At 33.4% G+C, this 21,916-nt stretch overlaps 2 protein-coding genes across 2 annotated transcripts; one reads left to right on the top strand and one right to left on the bottom strand.

The window, feature by feature from the left end:
* The first annotated feature begins 107 nt into the window (after nucleotides 1-107).
* LOC132548898 (cell division control protein 45 homolog) lies at nucleotides 108-13,903 on the top strand. The gene is made up of 18 exons (XM_060212833.1): nucleotides 108-158; nucleotides 1,334-1,393; nucleotides 2,207-2,299; nucleotides 3,102-3,196; nucleotides 4,454-4,565; nucleotides 5,307-5,422; nucleotides 5,927-5,975; nucleotides 6,579-6,640; nucleotides 7,263-7,373; nucleotides 7,727-7,915; nucleotides 8,480-8,578; nucleotides 8,909-9,020; nucleotides 9,616-9,671; nucleotides 10,406-10,544; nucleotides 11,343-11,426; nucleotides 11,834-11,952; nucleotides 12,768-12,844; nucleotides 13,370-13,903. Exons 1-18 carry the CDS (start codon nucleotides 108-110, stop codon nucleotides 13,432-13,434), a joined length of 1,689 nt encoding a protein of 562 aa, XP_060068816.1. The 3' UTR covers nucleotides 13,435-13,903.
* A 2,989-nt stretch (nucleotides 13,904-16,892) lies between these two features.
* LOC132549564 (tektin-1-like) lies at nucleotides 16,893-20,738 on the bottom strand. Its single transcript, XM_060213540.1, has 6 exons — nucleotides 20,549-20,738; nucleotides 20,011-20,176; nucleotides 19,525-19,653; nucleotides 19,006-19,149; nucleotides 18,296-18,518; nucleotides 16,893-17,429 (listed from the first exon to the last, which is right to left on the bottom strand). The coding sequence occupies exons 1-6, from the start codon at nucleotides 20,736-20,738 to the stop codon at nucleotides 17,073-17,075; spliced, it is 1,209 nt and encodes a 402-aa protein (XP_060069523.1). The 3' UTR covers nucleotides 16,893-17,072.
* Nucleotides 20,739-21,916: the final 1,178 nt, after the last annotated feature.

Below are 21,916 nucleotides of genomic sequence, written 5' to 3'. Positions count from 1 at the left end.
AAGAACACACACCGGATGTATATAAAGTGAAAATACAAATACGCATGCGCATTGACAATTAAGCATCCGGTAAAAACCGCGCCATAAACAAATGTACAAATGAAAAAATGTTTGTGAAAGATTTCAGAAAGGGTTTTTATGATGTTGTGCAAAATCATGTAAGTATCTGTACGATCACTAGTATCTTATTTGCTTGTATGAAATTTGACCATTCATAAGCTCATTCACGTAATTTGTTTTTAACGCGCATGCATATTTTAAAACAAAACATTTATCTGTTTCTCGTGATGCAATATATGTCACCTAGCACGATTGTCTATGTGAAGGAGTCGTGATCAGGTATATAGAAAATACTTACATTAGCTATTATTTCGACACACATAAACAGCTGATCGATACAGAAATTGAGATTAAGGCATAACATTTTGGGCTTTATTCAGAATTGTTAGGTATATGTAACAATTACATGCATGCTAACATTAGAACAGTAGTTTTAACCCAAAAAGTTACTACCACGATACAAGTAATGAGAAGCAAATAAAATCACAGATAGCCACTATGAAAAATATCACTTTGAGCTTAGCTAAAGAACTGAAAGCTGTAAAATGAAAATAATAAAATGAATTAATAATCCTAAAAGATGAGTTGAGCCCATATCTTGTAGTGATTACATTAGATATTAATCGCGGTTAAAGCTATTCTCTTGTCTGCATATTATTAGATATTTTTTATTTGATCAATTCTTGGTTGAAACATGGAGAAATTTTCTTTCTTGACAGTTTTAAAAACTCCATATAACATGTCTTTAAGGTGTCTCATTTACAGTTAATCAGTAAAGAAGTATTTTGGTTAACTTTAGCATCAGGGATTATGCTATATCTAAACATGAGTTCCTGTGAAATTTGCATACAATAAATACAAACTAAACTGCTAAATGTATGTACAGTCTAGACAGAATTCTTTCTCAGTGAATAACTTTTCATTTGAAATTTAAACAAAAGAAAAGAAAAAAATGTGAATGAAAAAAGACAAAATACACTAACAAAAGAAAAACACCATTAGAAAATACAAAATGAAAAGTAATGGAAAATTATCAACATGATTTTTGAACCCATGTCACATTGATCTATAAGTGTCACTTAGAGTATTTGTGATTTTTTCACATTATGCACAAGAAAGTATTTACATTAAAAACACACATTAACTAATTAGCTATCAATTATAACAATTATTTTTTTTTAGATTTATACTTGATTCATAATATTATTGATCTAGTTACATTCTATTTTCTCTTGATCAACTAAGTGTTTTTGTTTGTTTGTTTTTTTTGCAGAGAATTCTGGTTTTGGTTGCCTTTGATGTTGATGCTCTGTGTGCATGCAAAATACTCCAGGTAATTATGATCATGTAGAAAGATAAAATTATTGTCACTCCATATATTTGATGGATCACATTGGTTGACTATATATTGATATATTACACTATATTTATTATATTTCAGTCATGACACCATAGCACTTCATATGTATCACATGATAAGTGACAGTGTAATGTATGTTTTACAGTAATAATTAGTGATTGGAACCAGTTCAGTTTTATAATTGATAATTGAATACACATACTCAAATGATTATCAATTACAACTGGTTTCATTTCATGTCATAACTGCAAAACAGCTAAAGTTTACTTATTTCTTGAATTAAAAATATAAAATTTGAAATCAATGTTTTTTTAAAGAAGTTTTGAATCTCTTACTATATTTGTATTTTACATCACTGATTAAAGTCTTTCAAGGCTGCCAGTTGCAAATAAGCAAATATGCATCAGGAATTACTTTCACGTACCCTGTAATCTGTGAATTTCTGAGTCATTTGTGAACTCTGTCATTTAATTGTCTTTGCAATTTTGGCATCCGTCAATTGGTTTCATTTCTTTTCCTATTTTCTATTATATTTTATTAATATTGTTTTAATGTTATATATACAGGAAAGTTGTTATAGGAATGACGTGAATTTTCAGTATCATAAATAGCAACTTCATTTATGAATTTAGCAAACGATATACAATATAAGTGTCAATTCTGATGTTATTTATGTAATGATAAATTACATTGTGAATATACCCTTTGATCCCTTTCTTTTAATGTTGCAGCTTATTTGTGATGGTGTATTTAGTGTCCAGTTAACACCAGTGTTTTTTGTTTCAGTGCTTGTTTCAGAGTGACCAGATACTGTACACTATAGTGCCTGTATCTGGACGTGAGGAGTTGGAGCGTGCATACATAGAGAATTCCGAAGGGGTAACTTGTTTCCTTCAGAATTAATTGTTAACATAGTCTTGTGATGGGACCATGATGGGATATGTAATTGATTATCTAATCATTTAGCCTTATCTGATGATTGATTGTAATATTTCATAATCTATCATTTGTACCTTGATATTTGCTTGTGTTTTAGCAAAAACAAGATTCATAGTTTGCATAATAAAGATGCCAAGTGCCAATAATGTTCAATCTTTTTATACAAATTTCAGGTAATGTATTTAAGGTCAAAGTTTAAAAAAAAAAAACAGAAAATATTACTGCAATAGAATGCATTCACTTTCCATAGAAATCAAATAGTCTATCTGATTTTAACGGATAGTCGATTATGGATTTTATCCCATTTCCTATCATTGTTATACTCACTGTTAATGGTGTTGAGATTGACTAATTTAGTCAAGGATTAGTAGTTTGAAATTGTTGTCGTCAATCAAATGATTGATCATACAAACTCTCAGGATTGATTATGTCAAGGATTAGTAGTTTGTAATTGTTGCGGTCAATTAAATGATTAATCATACAAACTCTCAGGTTTCTTCATTGTTAATACATGACATTCATATTGCTTCAGGGCTCTTCATAAGTAAATACTCTTGGCTTACCACAATTTAAACATGTATTTAATCCATATGTTCTGGGAAATTTTTCCCTTATTAAATAAATTTGGAATTTTATACGGCAATGCAATATTCATTACTCATTCCTTCCTCTTCCTGCTGTTCTTTAACGTACAGTCCAGATTAATCACTCTCTAATCACCTCTGTTATTATTGCTTTACAGATCAAGCATGTTTTGATGATAAACTGTGGAGGTACAATAGATGTAGTGGAGACATTACAGCCTGAAGAATGTGTCCGCTTCTATATCTGTGACAGGTACAGTATACAACTGATACAGACACACTGAACTGATTTTATGTTAAAAATGAGTACCTGAATTCACTGTTGTTGCTTCTTATCCACCATGGTCATCAGCCAGGTCCATCCATCATCAAGTGCTTCAACCCCTATCCTGGCACTCCCTCTAGTTGGTGGGTTAGCAGGGGTGATCAGTCCCTACTCTCGAACGGTTACCTTCCAGCTCTTTCTTTTTCCTGCATCAACAGCCATCATGATGCCGGCTCTATCACTGCCTTCTTTCTTGTTAGTCTTTCTTGCTAGATGCCAAAGGTGCCTAGCATCTCCCAGTATGATTTGGTCAGGAATCCTTTGCAGTTGCTTCCACAGAGACGTTCCATGCTTGCCAGGATTTTCTGCCACATTCCTCTGTCAATTCTGCATACCTGATCTTCCATTCATGTAATGTTTCACACCACATCTGCAAAGGCATTCAGTTCCACCATCAGTCTCCTTCTTTCTGGGTGACAGTGTCTGTCTGATCACAGTGTTGTCTCCAGGAGACTAATGACAGCCATATATAAACATATCAAAAACTTGTTAACTTATGAGAACTTTGGAGTATATAATTGATTCCTCTGAAATGTTTCATTTTGTAAGTCACTATATGTGATAGAACTCTTGGATGAAAATTGGCCTTTAGTCAGATTTGGCTTATGCTAGAGGTTTTTAATTTGAATGTCTAACAATTAAAGTTGGTCAGAAGTGTACTGATAAATTATAAGCATGGACTACCTTGGAAAGTTGGGTACGGAAAATATCATTGTGGTAGAATCTAGTGCTACTTTTTTCCAGCAAGCTACTACACTTCTTTAGACTTGCAGTTTCATGAAAATTGTGATAGTCATTGTTATGATATATAATGTTAAATATTTAGATACTTGGCAAAATGATTAAATTCACATCTTTAGAACTGTATTAGTTATGCTCTCTGCACCTATTGAACATTTTCAAGGCAAAATTGAAGGTTCCATGTACGACACCTTGTGGGTAAGATAAGATGACAAATTTGATCTTTTGATGTACCTCAGATGCATCTCTGGGTCACATAATGGTATCTTGTACTGGCTTTGAGGTTAGGTGTCACTCATTTTGCTTTTGCCTTCAATTTTGTCAGGATAAACATTAGCTATTACTGTAGTAGATGTTCAACATTGTTTATTCTACCAGTCAACATCCTTTATACAGTATAAACTATTATAAAGATAAACTATGTTCATCTTTATGTATTTGCAGTCATCGTCCTATAGACATACACAATGTATACAATGCTGTACAGGTGAAACTGCTAATGAAGGAGGATGAGTTTGAGGACCTGCCAGAATATGACCAAGTCTTCAGAGATGAGGTATTGATAACTGATATCAATAAATGTTATAATAGATAAACATGATGGTGCTTCCCACACTGGTTGTAAAAAAACTGAAATTTTTCAATATTAACATCTTTAATTACTTGAAATACCCAGCAATACCATCAGTATTACCTTGCAGTGAGCTTAGGAAGTCAGCATCCTAACATTTAGCTGACTTAAGGTCAGTAGGCGGGCATTTGCTTGTTACAAGACAGTGTAATGGTATTTGCTGGTAAATCTGTATAAAAAACAATATATAGATGGGCTTATTACCAGGTAATGGCTTATTGTTTGATAAATACGGTCATGATAACCATTATACAATAAATATCTCAGTTAAAATTAATTTGTCAAGCATTTTTATTGGAGAACAGGCCTAGATGTCTAAAATCCCTCCCAGTTAATTGAACCAAAGAAATGGAATTCCTTATAATGATTTATGTTCTCCAATATAGTAAACAGTATAAGGAGATTTTTTTATATCGTTTAGTATACCTGATATGGAGAAGACTTTCTTTACAATCATGTCCTATACAAGACAAGTCTTTAAGTATTGTTCTATTGGTGAAATGATTTTATAAATTACAATCTTTTCCACTCGACATCACAGCTATAGCTACTACGCAGTCGGTGTACAAAGCTAATGGGAAAATACTTGAATGATAGTTTGATTATAACAGCAGTATTATAATGATCAGGGAATTTAACGAAGGATATCTTTTCATTGCATTCAAGACTGACGATGAATCGGGTAATGAGAGTGATGATTCCGAGGCGTCTGGGAAGAGGAAAAGATTTGATGATGATTACTTAGAAAAGAAACGACAAAAACGAATATGGAATGAAGAAAGGTGAAACAATTTTTTATAAAAGATTTGTATCAGCTTTAATTTTAAGGAAAGGTTGTCAACCAGTTCTTATCTTTTTAGTATTAATGTTCTAACATACATGGAACTGTAATTATGTTACCTGGTAATCAGGTGTAATTTGATGTAGTAAACATAGTAACTATATGAAAATGTATGATCAGGCCAGCCTCCATACAAGGGGAGATTTGGATATCAAATTGCTGTGATTCATATTTTTAGGTCATGTGACCTAGAAGGCCATCAGCCTTTTTTCATTAGGACTGATTCCATTATGTCAAACTGAAAACAAGATCCTTGGCAAAATATGGTAACATTTTAGGGCAATTTCCCAAAATTGAGAGATTTCAAGGAAAGCATACATTGTCATATTTATTTCTTTATAGCGAAATTTCTGTATTTCTGAGTAGATGACAAAACCAATGCCTTTTATATAGCCATGGGTACATGTATTTCAAATTTCTTATGTGTTTTATTGTTTGGTTTCAGGTCCAAATTATTATTTGAATATTCTCAGTTTTCTACATATGGAACTGCTGTAAGTATGAGAATAGCTTTGATTTCCTTTAGCTTGTGATAAGAAATCTGTCAAGTAAGGAAGTTACAGTTACTGTTACTACATGGGCTATTCTTGAATTTGAGGATTATTATCCATTGTGGAGAAAGGGGAAGTTTTGAGAAAATTCAGACAGCCTTTTTGGTCAGAATTTTAAAGACGGATAGTGTTTAAATGTATAACCTACACGAATATTACATGAATAAAATATGACAGTGTTTAGGTTAAATTGATATTTCTTTCTCATGACAGCATGATTTGGAAATATATTAAATATAAATACACTAATTAACGCTGTTTTTGGGGATCATTTCTCCATGTTTCAGTATATTTTTTCATTGGATAATTTGTTTAAATTCAAAGGAGGAAACAAACAGCTTGGGGAATACTATCCATTTCTGGTAGTAAATTTTGTCTGGACTAATCCTTGTACTAGTATAAAAGTTGGAATAAGTAGTCCTGCACTTCCCTAACAACAATGATTCACATTGTGGTTGAGTCATTCATACATATACTTGCTCTATGTTTTGTGTACATGTGTTGATAAAAGAATAAGAAAATAGTGAAAGTTGTTATCTTTTGTAGGCAGCATTGCTTATTTTTGAACTGGCCTGGAAAATGTCCAAAGATACAAATGATCTTTTATGGTAAGTAAAGGATGTATAATATATTTAATGTAGGATTGTTAATGTCGTGACAAACAGATACAAAATACTGTCAGTCTAATAGTAAAACATTGAGGGCACGGTGACAGTTTTTCATGACAGAACTTGCAAATGAAATGTTCTTGGGGTGTAGAGGGTGATATTGAAAATTTTAAAAGTTGGGAGTATCAAGGATGTACAAAATGTAGTGACTGTAACCCCTGGAGTATTGAGGATTGAAATATGTCATTTAATAAGGTAACAATATTTGTGGTACACCTAGTGTGAATGTCACATTTTGGTCACTATAAAAATTTCTTTTTGACCGTTGATACATTATGTTGTGAGGTGCTTACTGTAGGAGTGAATTGTGCTATTGTTGTGATTATAGGAGATATGCCTTAGTGATTTGGCTCCTGTCACACCACTTATTATAGTGCGCATTCGGTCAAGCTGTTAAATTAACATCACTATTGTCTGATCATACACTACACATGTCATTCACAGCAAATTGTAGGCTTGCTCTGTTTGCTCTGTGTATTTATGCATTTCCATTATGACAACACTATGCAGTGACATCTCATAGTAAAAAGGTACGTAATAGAAAATGAATGCTTGTTTGTAGGTTGTCTATCCTGGGAGTAACTGACCAGTACGTCCATTATAAGACACCGAGGGACAAGTACATTGATGATGTCATGGCTTTACAGTCCCACGTGTCTCGACACAACCACAGGTGACTAGTTCTTCACCAACTGTTTATTGAATTTCATTTACAGAATATTTTTATTAGCTCTGTTCACCTGAATCTAAGTAAATATTTCAATAATGTGACACTTTTCCTTAAAAACTATCAGTTCTGTTTGTCTTACAGCAATGTTCAACAAGTTTCATCAACCTAAATAAATCACTCTTGTTTGCCAGAATGAAATGTGTTAGATATGACCTTTTCACACCAGGTCAGAGAATTCCTTTATACTTCATTTTTAAGAGTTTTAATGATTTCCACTTTCTTGGCTTTATGGATGTCAAATTATCCGGAGTACCTTGCGCCAGAGTGCACATTAATGACCAAATTTTACTTGCCAGAGATGACGACGACAACATTCTCTCTGTAAACTGTCTGAAGATCTCATTTGATGAAGAGCTCCAGCTGCCTTTGTATCGACACTGGTCACTTTTTGAGAGCATCAGTCACTCTACCAACATGGCCTGCAAGTTCAAAGTCTGGACCCTGAAAGGACAGAAACGACTGCATGAATTCTTAGCAGAAATGGGGTAATTTTGTGGATAATGGCTAGTTGCTCTGTGTGCATAATCTGTTGTAATCTCTCATCAGCACTACCACTTAATATTCACTCTGTCAGGTCTCGCCCATTTGCCAATTTTTAATCCAACGTCAGTATATATATATATCTATTATCTTTGAAATCATGAATTATGTTCCTATATATGAGGTTATATCTGTTATGTTTTGTAGCAATCATATCTCGAATAGAGGAACTGTGATGTTAGCCTTGTTCACATAAATATTTTTGTCCCAAAAGTTATGTACTTCTGTATCTAAATAATGAAATACTTAGATGATGATATTTAAGGTAAACAGTGACCTATTAACCCTTCTTATTCTTTACCAATTTGACAATTACAACATGGGATATTGCATTAGGATATTAGGATCTAGATATCGCTGCTAAATTTTCCAGAAATTTTCTTTCTTGATTGCCAAATAAAGGAAAATTTCAAGGGTTTGCATGAATAGCATTTCTGTCTGATATTCTAGATATCAATTTTGTTTCCTAGTAATAACGTACATAATATGCAGTAATTAACACATTTCAGGATGCCTCTTACGCAGTGTAAACAGAAGTTTGCTGCAATGGACTCCAGTATGAGAAACAATGTGAAAACTCTAATCCAGGACCATATGGCTAAATACGGGTAACTATAACTGATTTACTGGTAACCAAAAGTCTTCAAATATTGCAAATCTGTTTTTAATATGCACATTGATACAAAAAGGGCAATAAAGCCAAAAAAAATGGCCTGAGAAACTAAGAATTAATTTTATTTGGCCTAAGTTATGAAATTGGCTTAGAGATTAAGATTTTGAAACTTTACTGTAAACATTTTGTTGTTTGCTGCCAAACTGATTAGACAGCCATAGATATTGGGACTATTTACCAGATATGTTAAAGTAGGTGTTTTTGTTTGATTCTTCTGATTATAAATAGAACTGCTACAGTTTTAAGCTTCCTTTGTATCTGTCAGGTTGGTTCCTCAGGATGTTGTGTTTCCCTCGTTCTTTGCTCAATATGGATACAAGAACAAGCTCTGTGCTACAGACGTGGTCTTTGGATGTGTAGCAACACTAGAGTCCATAGTAAGTACAGTCTGGGATGTGTTCCAAACTTATTAATCAGAATCGAGGGCACAAAATTGCCCCTCTTTGCTCCATGTACACCTTCCTTTTAGGGACCAGGATTCAATATCTATTTGAGTAAACTATTTGCAACTTAAACTAATTCGTGCTTTTCTGCTGGTAGGATAACTCACAAAATACTTTTTTTTTTGTCTATTCAACTACATATTTAATGGATACAATTCAGATCAAATCCCCACCCCCCACCCCACTCCCCACCCGAAATCTCTGACAAATCACTTGTACATTTGAGTGATGTTTACTATTCATTAAAGTAATAGCCTTTGATAAGCAACTTCTAAACTTCAAAAACAGGGAGTATTGTATACAAGTCTAGCACTAAACCTAGATTTCAGGAAAGTCATCACCGCATGAGTGGTATTTTGAGATTCTGAATTTTGTGAAACATATTTATGTCAGAATTTAATGGTCAAAGGTCAGCAATATTTTAAAGGACATACTGATTCACTATTATTTATGAACTGATTGTGAGTTGGAGAAAAATGTATCTTTTATTTTAATGCTAATATGTCTTTACAATTACTATTTTATTCAGGAAAAAGGAAAGAGTCCCACAGACCACTTTCTCAATGCTCTGGATGTTTTACAGAGGTAAGAAACATGCAGTTGTGTAATGTAATTCTACAGGTTACATATATCTATCTGAAATATTTTGTTTTACCTGGAAATGTGTGAGAGTATAGAGATATTTGTGAGATGTAATTAATCTTGATGTATTAGATACTTAACTTAGAACTGTAAATACTGAAATATAGATTCTTGATCACCATACCCTGTAGTGTAAATGTAATTAATATTGGTCAAAGAGAGTATTAAATGGAATGGATATTAAGGAGTGTAATCATAGACTTTACCTATTGCCACATTCCTTCTGTATACTGTAAACATTCTTATTTTAGTAATTTTTGTGTTGAAAACACTGAAATATGATTGTGCTAATTGGATGTTCTGTATGTTGTTATCATGCTAATATGACAAAAAGTGATGGTGTGCTAAAATTTGATTACACCAAATTTAGTATATTCAAAATATTTAACATCTATACAATAGATTGTTCTGAGTTTGAAGACAGATGGGTATTGCTACCTTTTTTAATATTGGTGATACAATACAGAAATAATTTATCAAATACTGATTTTTTTTGGCCACCTCTGGGTCATGAGTTTGGGGTCTGTGTGGGGCATTCGCCATGTACTGGCTGTTAATAGGATGTAAAGCAACAATAAACCAAACATTGTTATGGCATTGAAACATGTTTAGGTTGTTCTTTGGTTTTAGCTGATTTCAGTTTGAATGCTTGCTTATGTAATATGATTATATTTAAGGGGGAATGTGACTGCCTTGGAGAAGTCTCTTGTCTGTGCCAAAACACAATTACAGGCCCTTGTCACACAGGTCCGCACCTTCCTTGACATGCACCAGGTGATCTCCGCTGGACCTTTTCTCTATGCCTTCATACAGGAGGTATGTTTCTTACTTCTCTCTAGATCAACACATGGCATCAAATAATGAAATGTTCTTGACTGATTAAGGTCTATTCCAGATATGCATGTGTATAGGACTAACGTTAGACAGGATTTTCAACATTTCAAAAGCTTCAATCCATTTCACCAGTTCTATTAAGAATTTGACATAAATACATTATTTAAAAAAAAACTAAAATAGTGCTGCTCTGTATTTTTTAGTTATGACTGCTTACATGATGATTATAATACCGATATTCGTGTTAATACATCTGCTGAGCGACCATCATGTTTTTCTACCATTATTTGATATACCGATCTTGTTAAATTTACTTTCTTTAAAAATTCCCTGCCCTCATCCCTAGTTTTCTACATATAATTAGCAAACACTCTCCAAAACGCCCAGGTGAAATGTAAACTCCAAAAGCAGGTATAGATACGGTACATGATTTTATAGTATATTAACATTGTAGATCCCGTCTCCCACAATTGTTATTACTTTATCAGCAACTTCATGCCTTATAAAACTTTCTGTCCTAAATTTCATTTCTAAAAATCAATACAAACTGCAGTATTTTCACAAATTAAAAAATCGTCATACCAGTGAAATGATTTTGTATTTATTGTCATGTACTGTCATATTCACTAAGAATATTCATAACTCTAATCAAGTCCTGACATAATAATTTTCTGATTATGTCCCTAGTTGTCATTATTCACAATGTACTGATATTCTTTGTGTACACATCCATACTTTTATATAATCATTAGTTTATATTTGCTTGTAATTGAACTGTAGGGTACAGCAGATGTGAAGTATTTCTCCACCCCCCAATGTTTAATGAGACTGGCCAGATTTACACAGGAGGCACACTGTTCTGTTGTAAGTATCACTAATCAGTCTCTCTGCAGCTCTAACATCAGTTTCATTCATTCTTAGATTCACTTGAAAATTTGTTGTTACCAATTTCTGCTAAAGTCATTTATTTGCTTAAGAAGAAAGTTAGGTTTTAGAAGTAACTTGAACTGAAAGTAAAAGTGTTTTATTGCATAGATTGAACATAGATATCAGATACATCTGACCAATAAGAATTTGTGCTACTTGGAAATTGCGTGTTTGCATAATGTAAAATTGATATTAAATGGATTATGGGATGAAAGAATGCACACAATTAGATATATACTGCAGCAGTATCAGCTTTACAACTCTTTGTATCACTAGAGAGATAAGATATCTTGATCAAGAGTTTTAAGTACATACAACTCATCATGTATAAACATGTTTGTCAGAGTCGTAACAAGCGAGCCCGGTCGATGCCGCTGGTATTGGGAGCACCGTTAGACAGTGAGCAGGGCACGACTCTGGTGATAGGGATCCCACCCTTACAGCTTGACGACGAGAGGAAGAAGTAAGTATCACACTCATACAGCTTGACGACGAGAGGAAGAAGTAAGTATCGCACTGATACAGCTTGACGACGAGAGGAAGAAGTAAGTATCGCACTGATACAGCTTGACGACGAGAGGAAGAAGTAAGTATCGCACTGATACAGCTTGACGACGAGAGGAAGGAGTAAGTATCGCACTGATACAGCTTGACGACGAGAGGAAGGAGTAAGTATCGCACTGATACAGCTTGACAACGAGAGGAAGAAGTAAGTATCGCACTGATACAGCTTGACAACGAGAGGAAGAAGTAAGTATTGCACTCATACAGCTTGACAACGAGAGGAAGAAGTAAGTATTGCACTCATACAGCTTGACGACGAGAGGAAGAAGTAAGTATCGCACTGATATAGCTTGACGACGAGAGGAAGAAGTAAGTATCGCACTGATACAGCTTGACGACGAGAGGAAGAAGTAAGTATCGCACTGATACAGCTTGACGACGAGAGGAAGGAGTAAGTATCGCACTGATACAGCTTGACGACGAGAGGAAGAAGTAAGTATCGCACTGATACAGCTTGACGACGAGAGGAAGAAGTAAGTATCGCACTGATACAGCTTGACGACGAGAGGAAGAAGTGTTTATACCTTACACTGATTAAAATCTGAGTGAATAAGTAAGCATACCATGTTTGTGATGAGAAACTGAAATTTCTTGGGAATTTCATTGGTCTTAAGCATCGAGTGTAACTCCATGGAATATCATAAATTCATTGTTATAAAGCATTCCTTTGGTTGTCATATTATAGATGTTAATAATAAAATGTTTCGTTTGTAGTTTTTTTGGAAAAGCATTTGAACAAGCAGCTGTAGGATCCAATGCTCGCACTTTACTGGACAGCTTTGACACTTTTGGTGAGTATCTGATTAAATATGGAAATATTATAATTCTATATTGAATATAAGCTTCAAACTGAAACCAAGTATCAAAATGTTTGTTGTCTTATCATGTAGAAAGAGTGGAAATAAGACCAAGGAAATACATTATTACTGGTGCCCTCATCAGCATTATCAAAGTGCTTTTATATTTCTCATAAAATTATGTCTATGAGATTGACCTGGTACCACATTCAACTTTAAATTAGACCTAGTTTTTGCCATATGAACCATGGCAAACATTGATAATTGTAATATTATTGCACATGAAATTTTGATAGATTTTGAAAATTTGCTCTTACTCTTTTCAAATTGCTTTCTTGGTTTGAAAACCGTTTAAATGACACATTAGACATGCAAAGCAGGTTTTGACTGACATACAAACAGTATTTTGATGACTTTTAATGACTTTTGGATAGTTATTTTTAGGGCATCTACTTTGAGATTTTTTTTAATGAATAATGATATGTATTTACCATGTAAATAAATGTTAATCTGTTGCAGTGGTGGAAATGAAGACAGAAGATAAAAGCAAGTTCTTTGATGCCCTGATAAGTTTGCTGCAGTGATTTTTCTTACTAAGGAATAGCAGTGGGTTGTCAGCATTGAACATGGAACTAGTCTGAACTTATATTAACTGTGATGACTGATTGAAAGTGCATGTACAGTGAATGAAGACCAGTGAAACTCTGGTCATGACATTTCTAAAATTGATTGTGCTCAGATTTCCTCTTTCTTATTGATGTTTCTTTGTTAAAAACTGTAAATACACCTGTATTTAATAGGAAACTTAATATCAGTGAATTTATCTGGAAAGTGGCCTCAGGATTGAGCATGATGGCTGTCTCTGTGTTATCTAATGAGTGTATTATTTCAATCCTTGAGAATTATTGTACAACTTTGTGGCACTGAACAATTATACTTTAAAAAGAATGATACTTTCTTTCTTAAAGATTGTGCGCTGATGTAAAAGTAGGATGACTTCTGGTCCCAGGATCATAAAATGATAAACAGAAGTCGAGAATTGTCTCCTTTGACTTCGAGAGTTGCAGCCAATCACATGTGATGTTGTCCATGATTGGCTTAGCCTATCTCATGATCCATGAGTCTGGAAATATAAGTGTAATTGTCAGAACAGCCAGGGTTTGTACAATTTAGGAGAGTTTTATCATGCTTTACTTACCTTTCCCATTGATAAAGGATCTGTCTCATACCAGCTTAACATCTTGGGAAAGACTTCCATCATTATTGTTTCAATCTGATGATGCCCTGATCATCATTTTGATTCCTGTTCCTTCTTTCTAAGGTAAATGAGAAGATGCAAGTCTGACACGAAGCTATTATTTGGTTAGACCCAACATTTTTTTCCAGAGTTGAAGCCCCTGAATGTATAAAATTTAAAGATGTTGTTTTTTGATTGATTTTTCGATCTGACAGATGGATACATTAAACTTATTTTTGATGTGTAGATGTATTATGAAAAGATGCAGGTCAGTTCCTTTTTCATTCTACTTATTTGTTTTTTCAAATTTCTGGCTGTTTTTTAAAAAAAAAATTCATGAAACTCAGTTTACAGTCATTTTCTTTGTGCTGGATTGGGACATTGAACTTAAATCTGAAACTCAGTTTACGATCATGTTTTGGTGCTGGAATGGGACATTGAATTTAACTTTGATCTATAGGTGTATTGTCTACAATAAGTTTGTTCTGATTGATAAAAATAGGACAAATCTTTTGTTAATTGGCTTTAATGTCTGAAGAGCAAGTTTCCATTTTGTCATTGTGTATAGATTTGTAAATTAGAGTTATGTGATTTGATGTGATTTTGTAAAATGTTTATAAATTATGTTATTTTTATAGATTAGCAGCTGTCTTTCCTCTCTTCCTGTTTACCTTTCCTTTGTTTTACTTCTCTAATTTTTCTGTAACAAAGATAAAAATGCCTATGGTATTGATACACTAACAGTGAAGAAGAAATCTATTTACCTAGATACAAAAAAAGCTAAATGTTTATACTTAAATCTTCCTATATTTATACATGTACATTATGTAAATAGTTTTAATTGTAAGAATGAAATTCAAAGAAATTGTCAACTTATTTTATGAAAGGAGCAGATAAAGTTAACTAAGATTATACATAGAAAGTTTTGTGTTATATCATGTAACCTGTACATTGTCATCCCATTTAAGTGCTATATTGAAAACATCTTTTGCTGTTCAAAATGGCTTGAGTGTACAGTGGATATTTAAAGTTTTCAATTTGTCGTTTAAGTCGGTAAAGTATTGTAAATCATGTAAAGTTTTATTTATTTCTGAGTCTGAAAATGTTATTGACTTCATCATCACATTATTTGAGAAGGAACAATTTTATGTACTGGTATAAACTATTTAGAATTTACTTACAATTAAATGACAGGTAAAATTATTAAACTTTGCTATGTCAAATGAAAATAAAGAAAACTTGTACAAATCCTTGTCTTTTTGGTGTGTACAGAATGAAATAACTAAAGCATTTATCAGCTGGGATTAAAAATTGTCAAAGTGATCACTCATGAAGTTGTTCGTCCATCAACAATTTGTGTGCTTTTTATGATTGCTTTTTGTCTGTGGTCCATCTGTCCATCCTCTAATCACCCCCTTTTTACCACTATATATTCATTTCTCTAATACTACCATGGGAATGTTTTGTTACTTGGAGACGTGTGCAATGCTGGTCTGTTGTTTATGCTACATTTTAAGGTTGTATATGCCATATTTCAAGATTGATGAATTATTCAAGATGGCTACCAGTGACTTTACAATAAAAGTTCTTCACGCAACCAGTAGTTTTTTCTAGTTTAGTCAACACTATTTTCTACCTCGGTGTACATAGAATTATAGTACATTTGAAAATGTCCTTTGATTCCTTACCATCATACACACTTGACATTGTCTGATGAAGGCGACTGTGTAATCATCAGAACGTCACACTTCTTCTACTTATTGTTTTATAGAAACTAATTTTATTTACATTGCCAACCTAATGAAAACATTGGATAATACCAGTGACCTTTGTGAAATTTTGACCTCTGCCACTGTTTCCCAGGATTGGCAGATAGGATTTTCTTGAATTTTATAGACATTTTCAGTATGTATGCCATATTTTGATGTTGATCAGTTACATTCACAAGATGTCAAAAAGTGAGCATATAAGAGTTTGACCCCTGCAGTTTGTAGCTGATATTTTTATATGACCAGACAAATATTTTACATTTACTTTAAGTAACTGTGGTATATGATCATGAGGGCAGCTTTAGTTCATATTTCCACCATAGTATCATTACATAAAATTCTACACAATTAGATTTTGATGGTTTATGGTCATAAGGGTCAAAGATAACTCTTGACCACTTTTGAAATAAAAAATATCAAAGGATGAGGGTATAATGTATATCTATGTGAGCCTTGCTCACTTTGTTTTAAAGTTTTGAATAAGTAGTACCGGGTATATAATTTTTCATATTAATATAGATACTTATAGACTACACTATATTGTGTGAAATACCAGATCAGAACCAGTTGATGGATTGTATAATTTTATTTCTTATATTACAGTAACATTGTATTTACAATAAACAATTATTTTTTTTGTAAATAAAATTTAAAGAAATACCTTATAATACAGGTATTTCAAAAATGTATGTACAGAAATATACCCAAATTTAAGGCCAATTATTTCAATGACATATCCATCACATCTAAAACAAAGGTTACCTTTAGATAGGTTAATACGTTTTCTCATGATATCCATTACGACATAAGTTGGGCTTAAATCTGTACATGTTTCAACTCGCATTGATTCATAATTCCTGGCATTCCTAAGAATGAACAAAACTTTAGGTGTTTACATCTGAAATGTTAAATTTGTTTGATGAGCAAAATGATTTGGAATTAAATGATCAAGAACATTAAACCAAACTTTTGATATTTAAATCTAAAATAGAATCCTGGAGCAGCTAGTGCTGAATGAAAGCTGGGGGGTGTAAAATTTATCCATTGGTGTACATTTCCACTATTGCATAAAACTTTTTCTTTAAGGTTTTACAAATGTCACCATATCACATTTTAAATATTTTTCCACCTGCTACACAATTTGGTTTGAACTTTCTGTACATCTGTCAGTCATTTTATCCCATTATTTATTAAGACTTTTGAGTTCTTCTTCTTTTTAGAAGTTTTGGATGTTGATGCTCTTCCTCATGCCCATACACTCCACCTCGTCAATAAACAGTGTGTTGGACTTGACACTAATATCCTCTTCCAATGACAGCTGATTGCGAATAAGTCCTTTGAGAGAGTCTTCAGTTTGGCGAAGGCGTTCCTGTAGTTGAGCGACAGAGCTCTCAATTTCTCCGACTTCCTCAATGAGCCTATACTGTACTGGGTCCCGACACAGTTCCACATTAGGACGGTTTGTCCTTGTGTCCAGTCGGGTTTGGGCCAGCTGCATGGGCTGGGACTTATCCTGGATAGATTTTTGCAGTCGTGAGATGTTCTCCTCAATCTCATTAATTTGAGCGAGCACCTGTGACATAAAATATGCTGCATGTAGTGGTTATAAGTAATTTCCTGATAGTAGAAAAAGCTGACATCATTGCTTTCATATTGTAAAATCATACAATTTAGGTTTTACTTTGATACTTTAAATTCACAATTTATATACATTTCCATGAACAGATAAACAGTTACAAAATTTTTGGTTGTCTCAAAAAAAACTTTACCAGTAAAAAGAGGGGGCCTTTGATAAAGGGATTCAAATAAAGTAGATTTTGTGGGGTACTGTTTATATGTCTACAAAATAAAGAATCCATGGAGTGTGTTTTCTGGGAGGAAAGTGAAACTTAATTGTAACAGAATATTTCAATGTAATACCTGGTAATAAATGACAATTTTGTAAACACATTTTATTGTTAGTGGACAATATGAATCATTGAAAACATCACATAAACACATACTACATAGTTAAAAATGTCCGTGGACAGTTTTATTGTGTTTAATTCATGGTCATTCTGTGAAATCTAAATTCCTGGGAACCAATGTGCAAACTTTAATCTACATGAACCATGCCAAACCAGTACAACCATGAAATTCAGTATACTGGATACTGTAAGCATACATATTTTAGAGTTATCTTATCTTAGCATTTTTTGTACTTAAAATATTGTGCTAAAATATGACTGCATTAATTTCAGTTTCTATACATAGTTAATCTAACAATCATTGTTGATTTACAAATTTATCATTGCACTTAAATGTTAAGAATTGATATTGTGGTAAAATTTGATTGTGTCAAAATAAATAAACTTACAGTATACATTTAACGGTTTATTTTGAAAAAAAAAGGTTCATGAAATTGCGATCAGTATATACAATTAACTCTGGGATACTTACATGGTTGAGATGGTCCTCAAGTTTGTTCTTGGCATCTTTGGTCTCGCAGATACGCTTGTCGAAGGCCAGATTGACATCAGCACACTGTTTGCGCATGTCATTGGATGTTTGTTGGAGAATTCCATCGATGAGTGATCGAAGATCTACCGAGCTTTGACGTTCACGTTCTGCTTTCAGAATGTTATCATTGGAGAAGTCTCGCCAATCCTCAGGGCACACAGAACTGCAAATACATGTGACATGTGACTCAACCAGATTGCAAATCAAGCCAGTTTGAAAATTGCCCTCAAGCACATGTCCCTTTAGGAGGGATGCTTAATCTTTAGAATGATATTAAAGAATCTTAGCAGGTTTTTACTTTGATTAGAAAGTTTTACTAAAGAATCACTTTAAGGAGATATAAATATGTAAGGATCATTGCACCATCCTGGAGGGCATATATATCAAGAATATTTTTGAGGATTGCAGTTTAATGGTATATTTATTTATATTCTGTATGAATATAGTGTATTGGTGACAAACTACTGGAACATGCAAATTCAATGTTTATGTCTGTTTACTACAGCATGAGCACCCTAAACGAATACTTCCAGGTACACAGGCTTACGGTTAATATAGCACACTGACGAATCAAGACATTTGACTGTCATACTATATAAATCTTGTCTTCTAATATATTTTATTATCGCTAAAGTGAAGGTTTGACTCACTTGGCTTCAATCTTGGCAGCTCCGGCCTTGAATCCAAGTCCAGCGGAGTTGTTCCTGAGGTTGCCACAATACTCATCTATAGAGACAGCTGAGAACTTGTCCTTCAAATCCTTCTCCAGTTGGTACTTAGCTTTACGGTTCAGTCTAAAAACAAAACCATCACACCCTCCATTTATATATGGATATCCTACCGATTTGTTAAATGTGAGGCAAAATTTATTTCCAGGATTTAACACTGCCACACATCATGCATGAAATATAACTGCAGATTATGATTCAGTAGTGTGGAATACCCTGAATATATCACACCTGGCTTACTAAAATACTTCAGGCATGACATTTTTAAACTCGAGTTTAAAAGAAATATGGGAAAATCATACTGATAATTGGAAAATTTGTGTCATATTTCGATACTCAGTTACTACTGCCACTCCACAAATTTACCTGCAGCAAGTGTTAAAAAATTGCCGTACAGTTGCTATGAGCAGAATTTAATACCTGCTGACTGTGAATGTTTACCTGATCTGTTCGGTGGCCTGTTCGAGGGTTCTTTGCAGTAGGGCCTGCACTCCTTCAATTGATTCCACCTCCTTCATCAACTGCTTTTGTACGTCATCATGGACTAGATCAATAGACACCCTTTTCTCTCTACAAATCAAATGCATAAAAAATTTGATAAATAAATGACAATCATTGGTGTTCTATTTTCAGTATGATATACCATATAATCTTAAAAGTAAAACAGAAAAGAAATATAGATATATATATGTTATTATTTTTTGAAAGTTGAGAAATTCCTAATTTTCTAATAAATAGGCATGTTATGATGATAATACATAAGGAATATTCTCAATGATTAAACATTACACACACTACCATTTGCTTAAAATCTCACAGACATTAGAAGATTTAAATATCAAGTTAAGAAATGTACTACATTTAACAGTTATCATGTACAGACATGGCTTCGTTTTTGGCAACTGTTGGTGTACTCAATAAACTTACCTATTTCCCAGACACTGACGAGCAATATGTAATGGTTCAGCTGTGGCCTCTAAAGCTTTCTCTACTCTTGTCTTGAATGCCAATAAGTTATCTATCTCTGTTGTTATCGCATTTAATTTATCATCTAGTTCCTGCTTCCAGTATTTGATATCCTCCAATCTTTGTTCTGAAAATAACATAAAAAAAGGTTGAATTTGTGATTCTATTGATGATTATCTCAAAAAACACCTTAGAAATATTCTGTTAAAAAAATGTGTGTGTGGGCAACAACCACTTAAAAGAGCATAAGTACATATCACGATTTGAAGCCAACTAAACAACTCTTTTGAAAATCTTACAATCAGACTGGAATTTCTAGATAGCACAACACATGTCATGATAATTTTCAGTTTTAAAGAAATCTGTCAAAAACGAAGGATTCCTGAGGGGAAAAGTTCATTTGCAGATAAAGTTGAATCCTTACCAAAATATCATTTACCCCTCAATATAAGCCCTTCTTTTTTTAAAAGCTTTTGCAACATTATGAAAATTTTATTACCAAATTTTTTGTTGACATCTCTCTGTGTTTTCTCTGTCCTCTTCTCAGTTTCATCTGACAGGCGTTTGGATTCTTCCACTAGTCTCTCTGCAGCTGCTCTCTCACCCTCAGCATTGGCATACTTTGTGAGGTTAGAAGTTGTCCATTCAGGGTGGGTAAAACGAGGAGGGGGCTGTACAAGCTTCGCCATCACTCTATATAAAAACAAATATCATGGTTCAAATATTTGATTTTTCAAAATGGTGTCGATTAGGTTGAAACATAGGTACAGAACACATATTGATGGTTATAATGCTTAAATATTGCAGAGGTATAGTACATAGAATGCTTGTTAGCCAAAGATTGATAATGACATATGATAAATTATTCTGACGGATTTTGTGTTTTTAATGTTATCTGAGAACAGATAGTCAGAACCCTTAAGAGGTAAGAAACCTGAATGGTGTTTCAAGTGTTGCCAAAATTTCATGCGGCATTTCCCCATGGAAACTAGAGTTGAAACATCGATTTTTTTCAATCACTCCAAAAATATTTCTAAAACTGAGACTAAGTTTCTCAATACATGTACGTTAACAACCAGTTTTATTGGACATGTGTGCTAAACACCAATGTATTTTAGGATTTTATGTCATTAAGGGATAATAATGCTTGTGGGTAAAAGACATTTATACAGTACATGCATTACTGAACCATTACAATAAATGATTAGATAAAACGCAACTTGATCAGTTCAAGCTTTTCACATCTCGTATGTTTCGCATTTGTTGAAAAAAATATATGGCAGAGTCGATCAAATTAATTGTATAACAGGAAAAATGACAACATCAAATTGCATTTTTTGTGCCACACTTCAATTAGGGTCATCAGTTTTATCCGTAGTAAGGCTACTGTTGAGTGTTCGATTACAATTTACAACACATCAAATTATTTGATTTTGTTATCATTGTTGACAACAGCTACATAAATATTTGGCCTAACCTTTTTTCACAAATTCAAAGATTTTCTCAGCTTTATGTCAATGAATTATTTATTATGAATGATTCCTGTTTCTGATAACTAATAAATTCTCTCGAAATTATGATATTTTCTCTATGAGTGTTTATATTTTACCTGGTTGCTCTGTTTCCACAGGTGAAGTTGTGAAGGCTGGATGATGGACGCTTACCTAGCAACACATGTTGCTACAGCAAATGGTCTCGCGGGATTTTGCGATATTCTCAAACCGGAAGTAAGGCGTTTTTACATGTGAATTTTCATTGGTTGAAAAACAGTTCAACCTTTGACCTTTACTATGAGTTGACGTTGCATGCTGTTTTGTGAACATTCGATTCATAGACGTGTTTACGGGAGGAATGAAGTGAAGTGAAA

This window comes from Ylistrum balloti, unplaced genomic scaffold, assembly GCF_031769215.1.
Source record: "Ylistrum balloti isolate Yb309-2 unplaced genomic scaffold, AGI_CSIRO_Ybal_v1 Utg369562, whole genome shotgun sequence".
NCBI lineage: Eukaryota > Metazoa > Mollusca > Bivalvia > Pectinida > Pectinidae > Ylistrum > Ylistrum balloti.
Note: the sequence above shows the minus strand (reverse complement) of the source record. Positions and strands in the feature narration are given on the sequence as shown.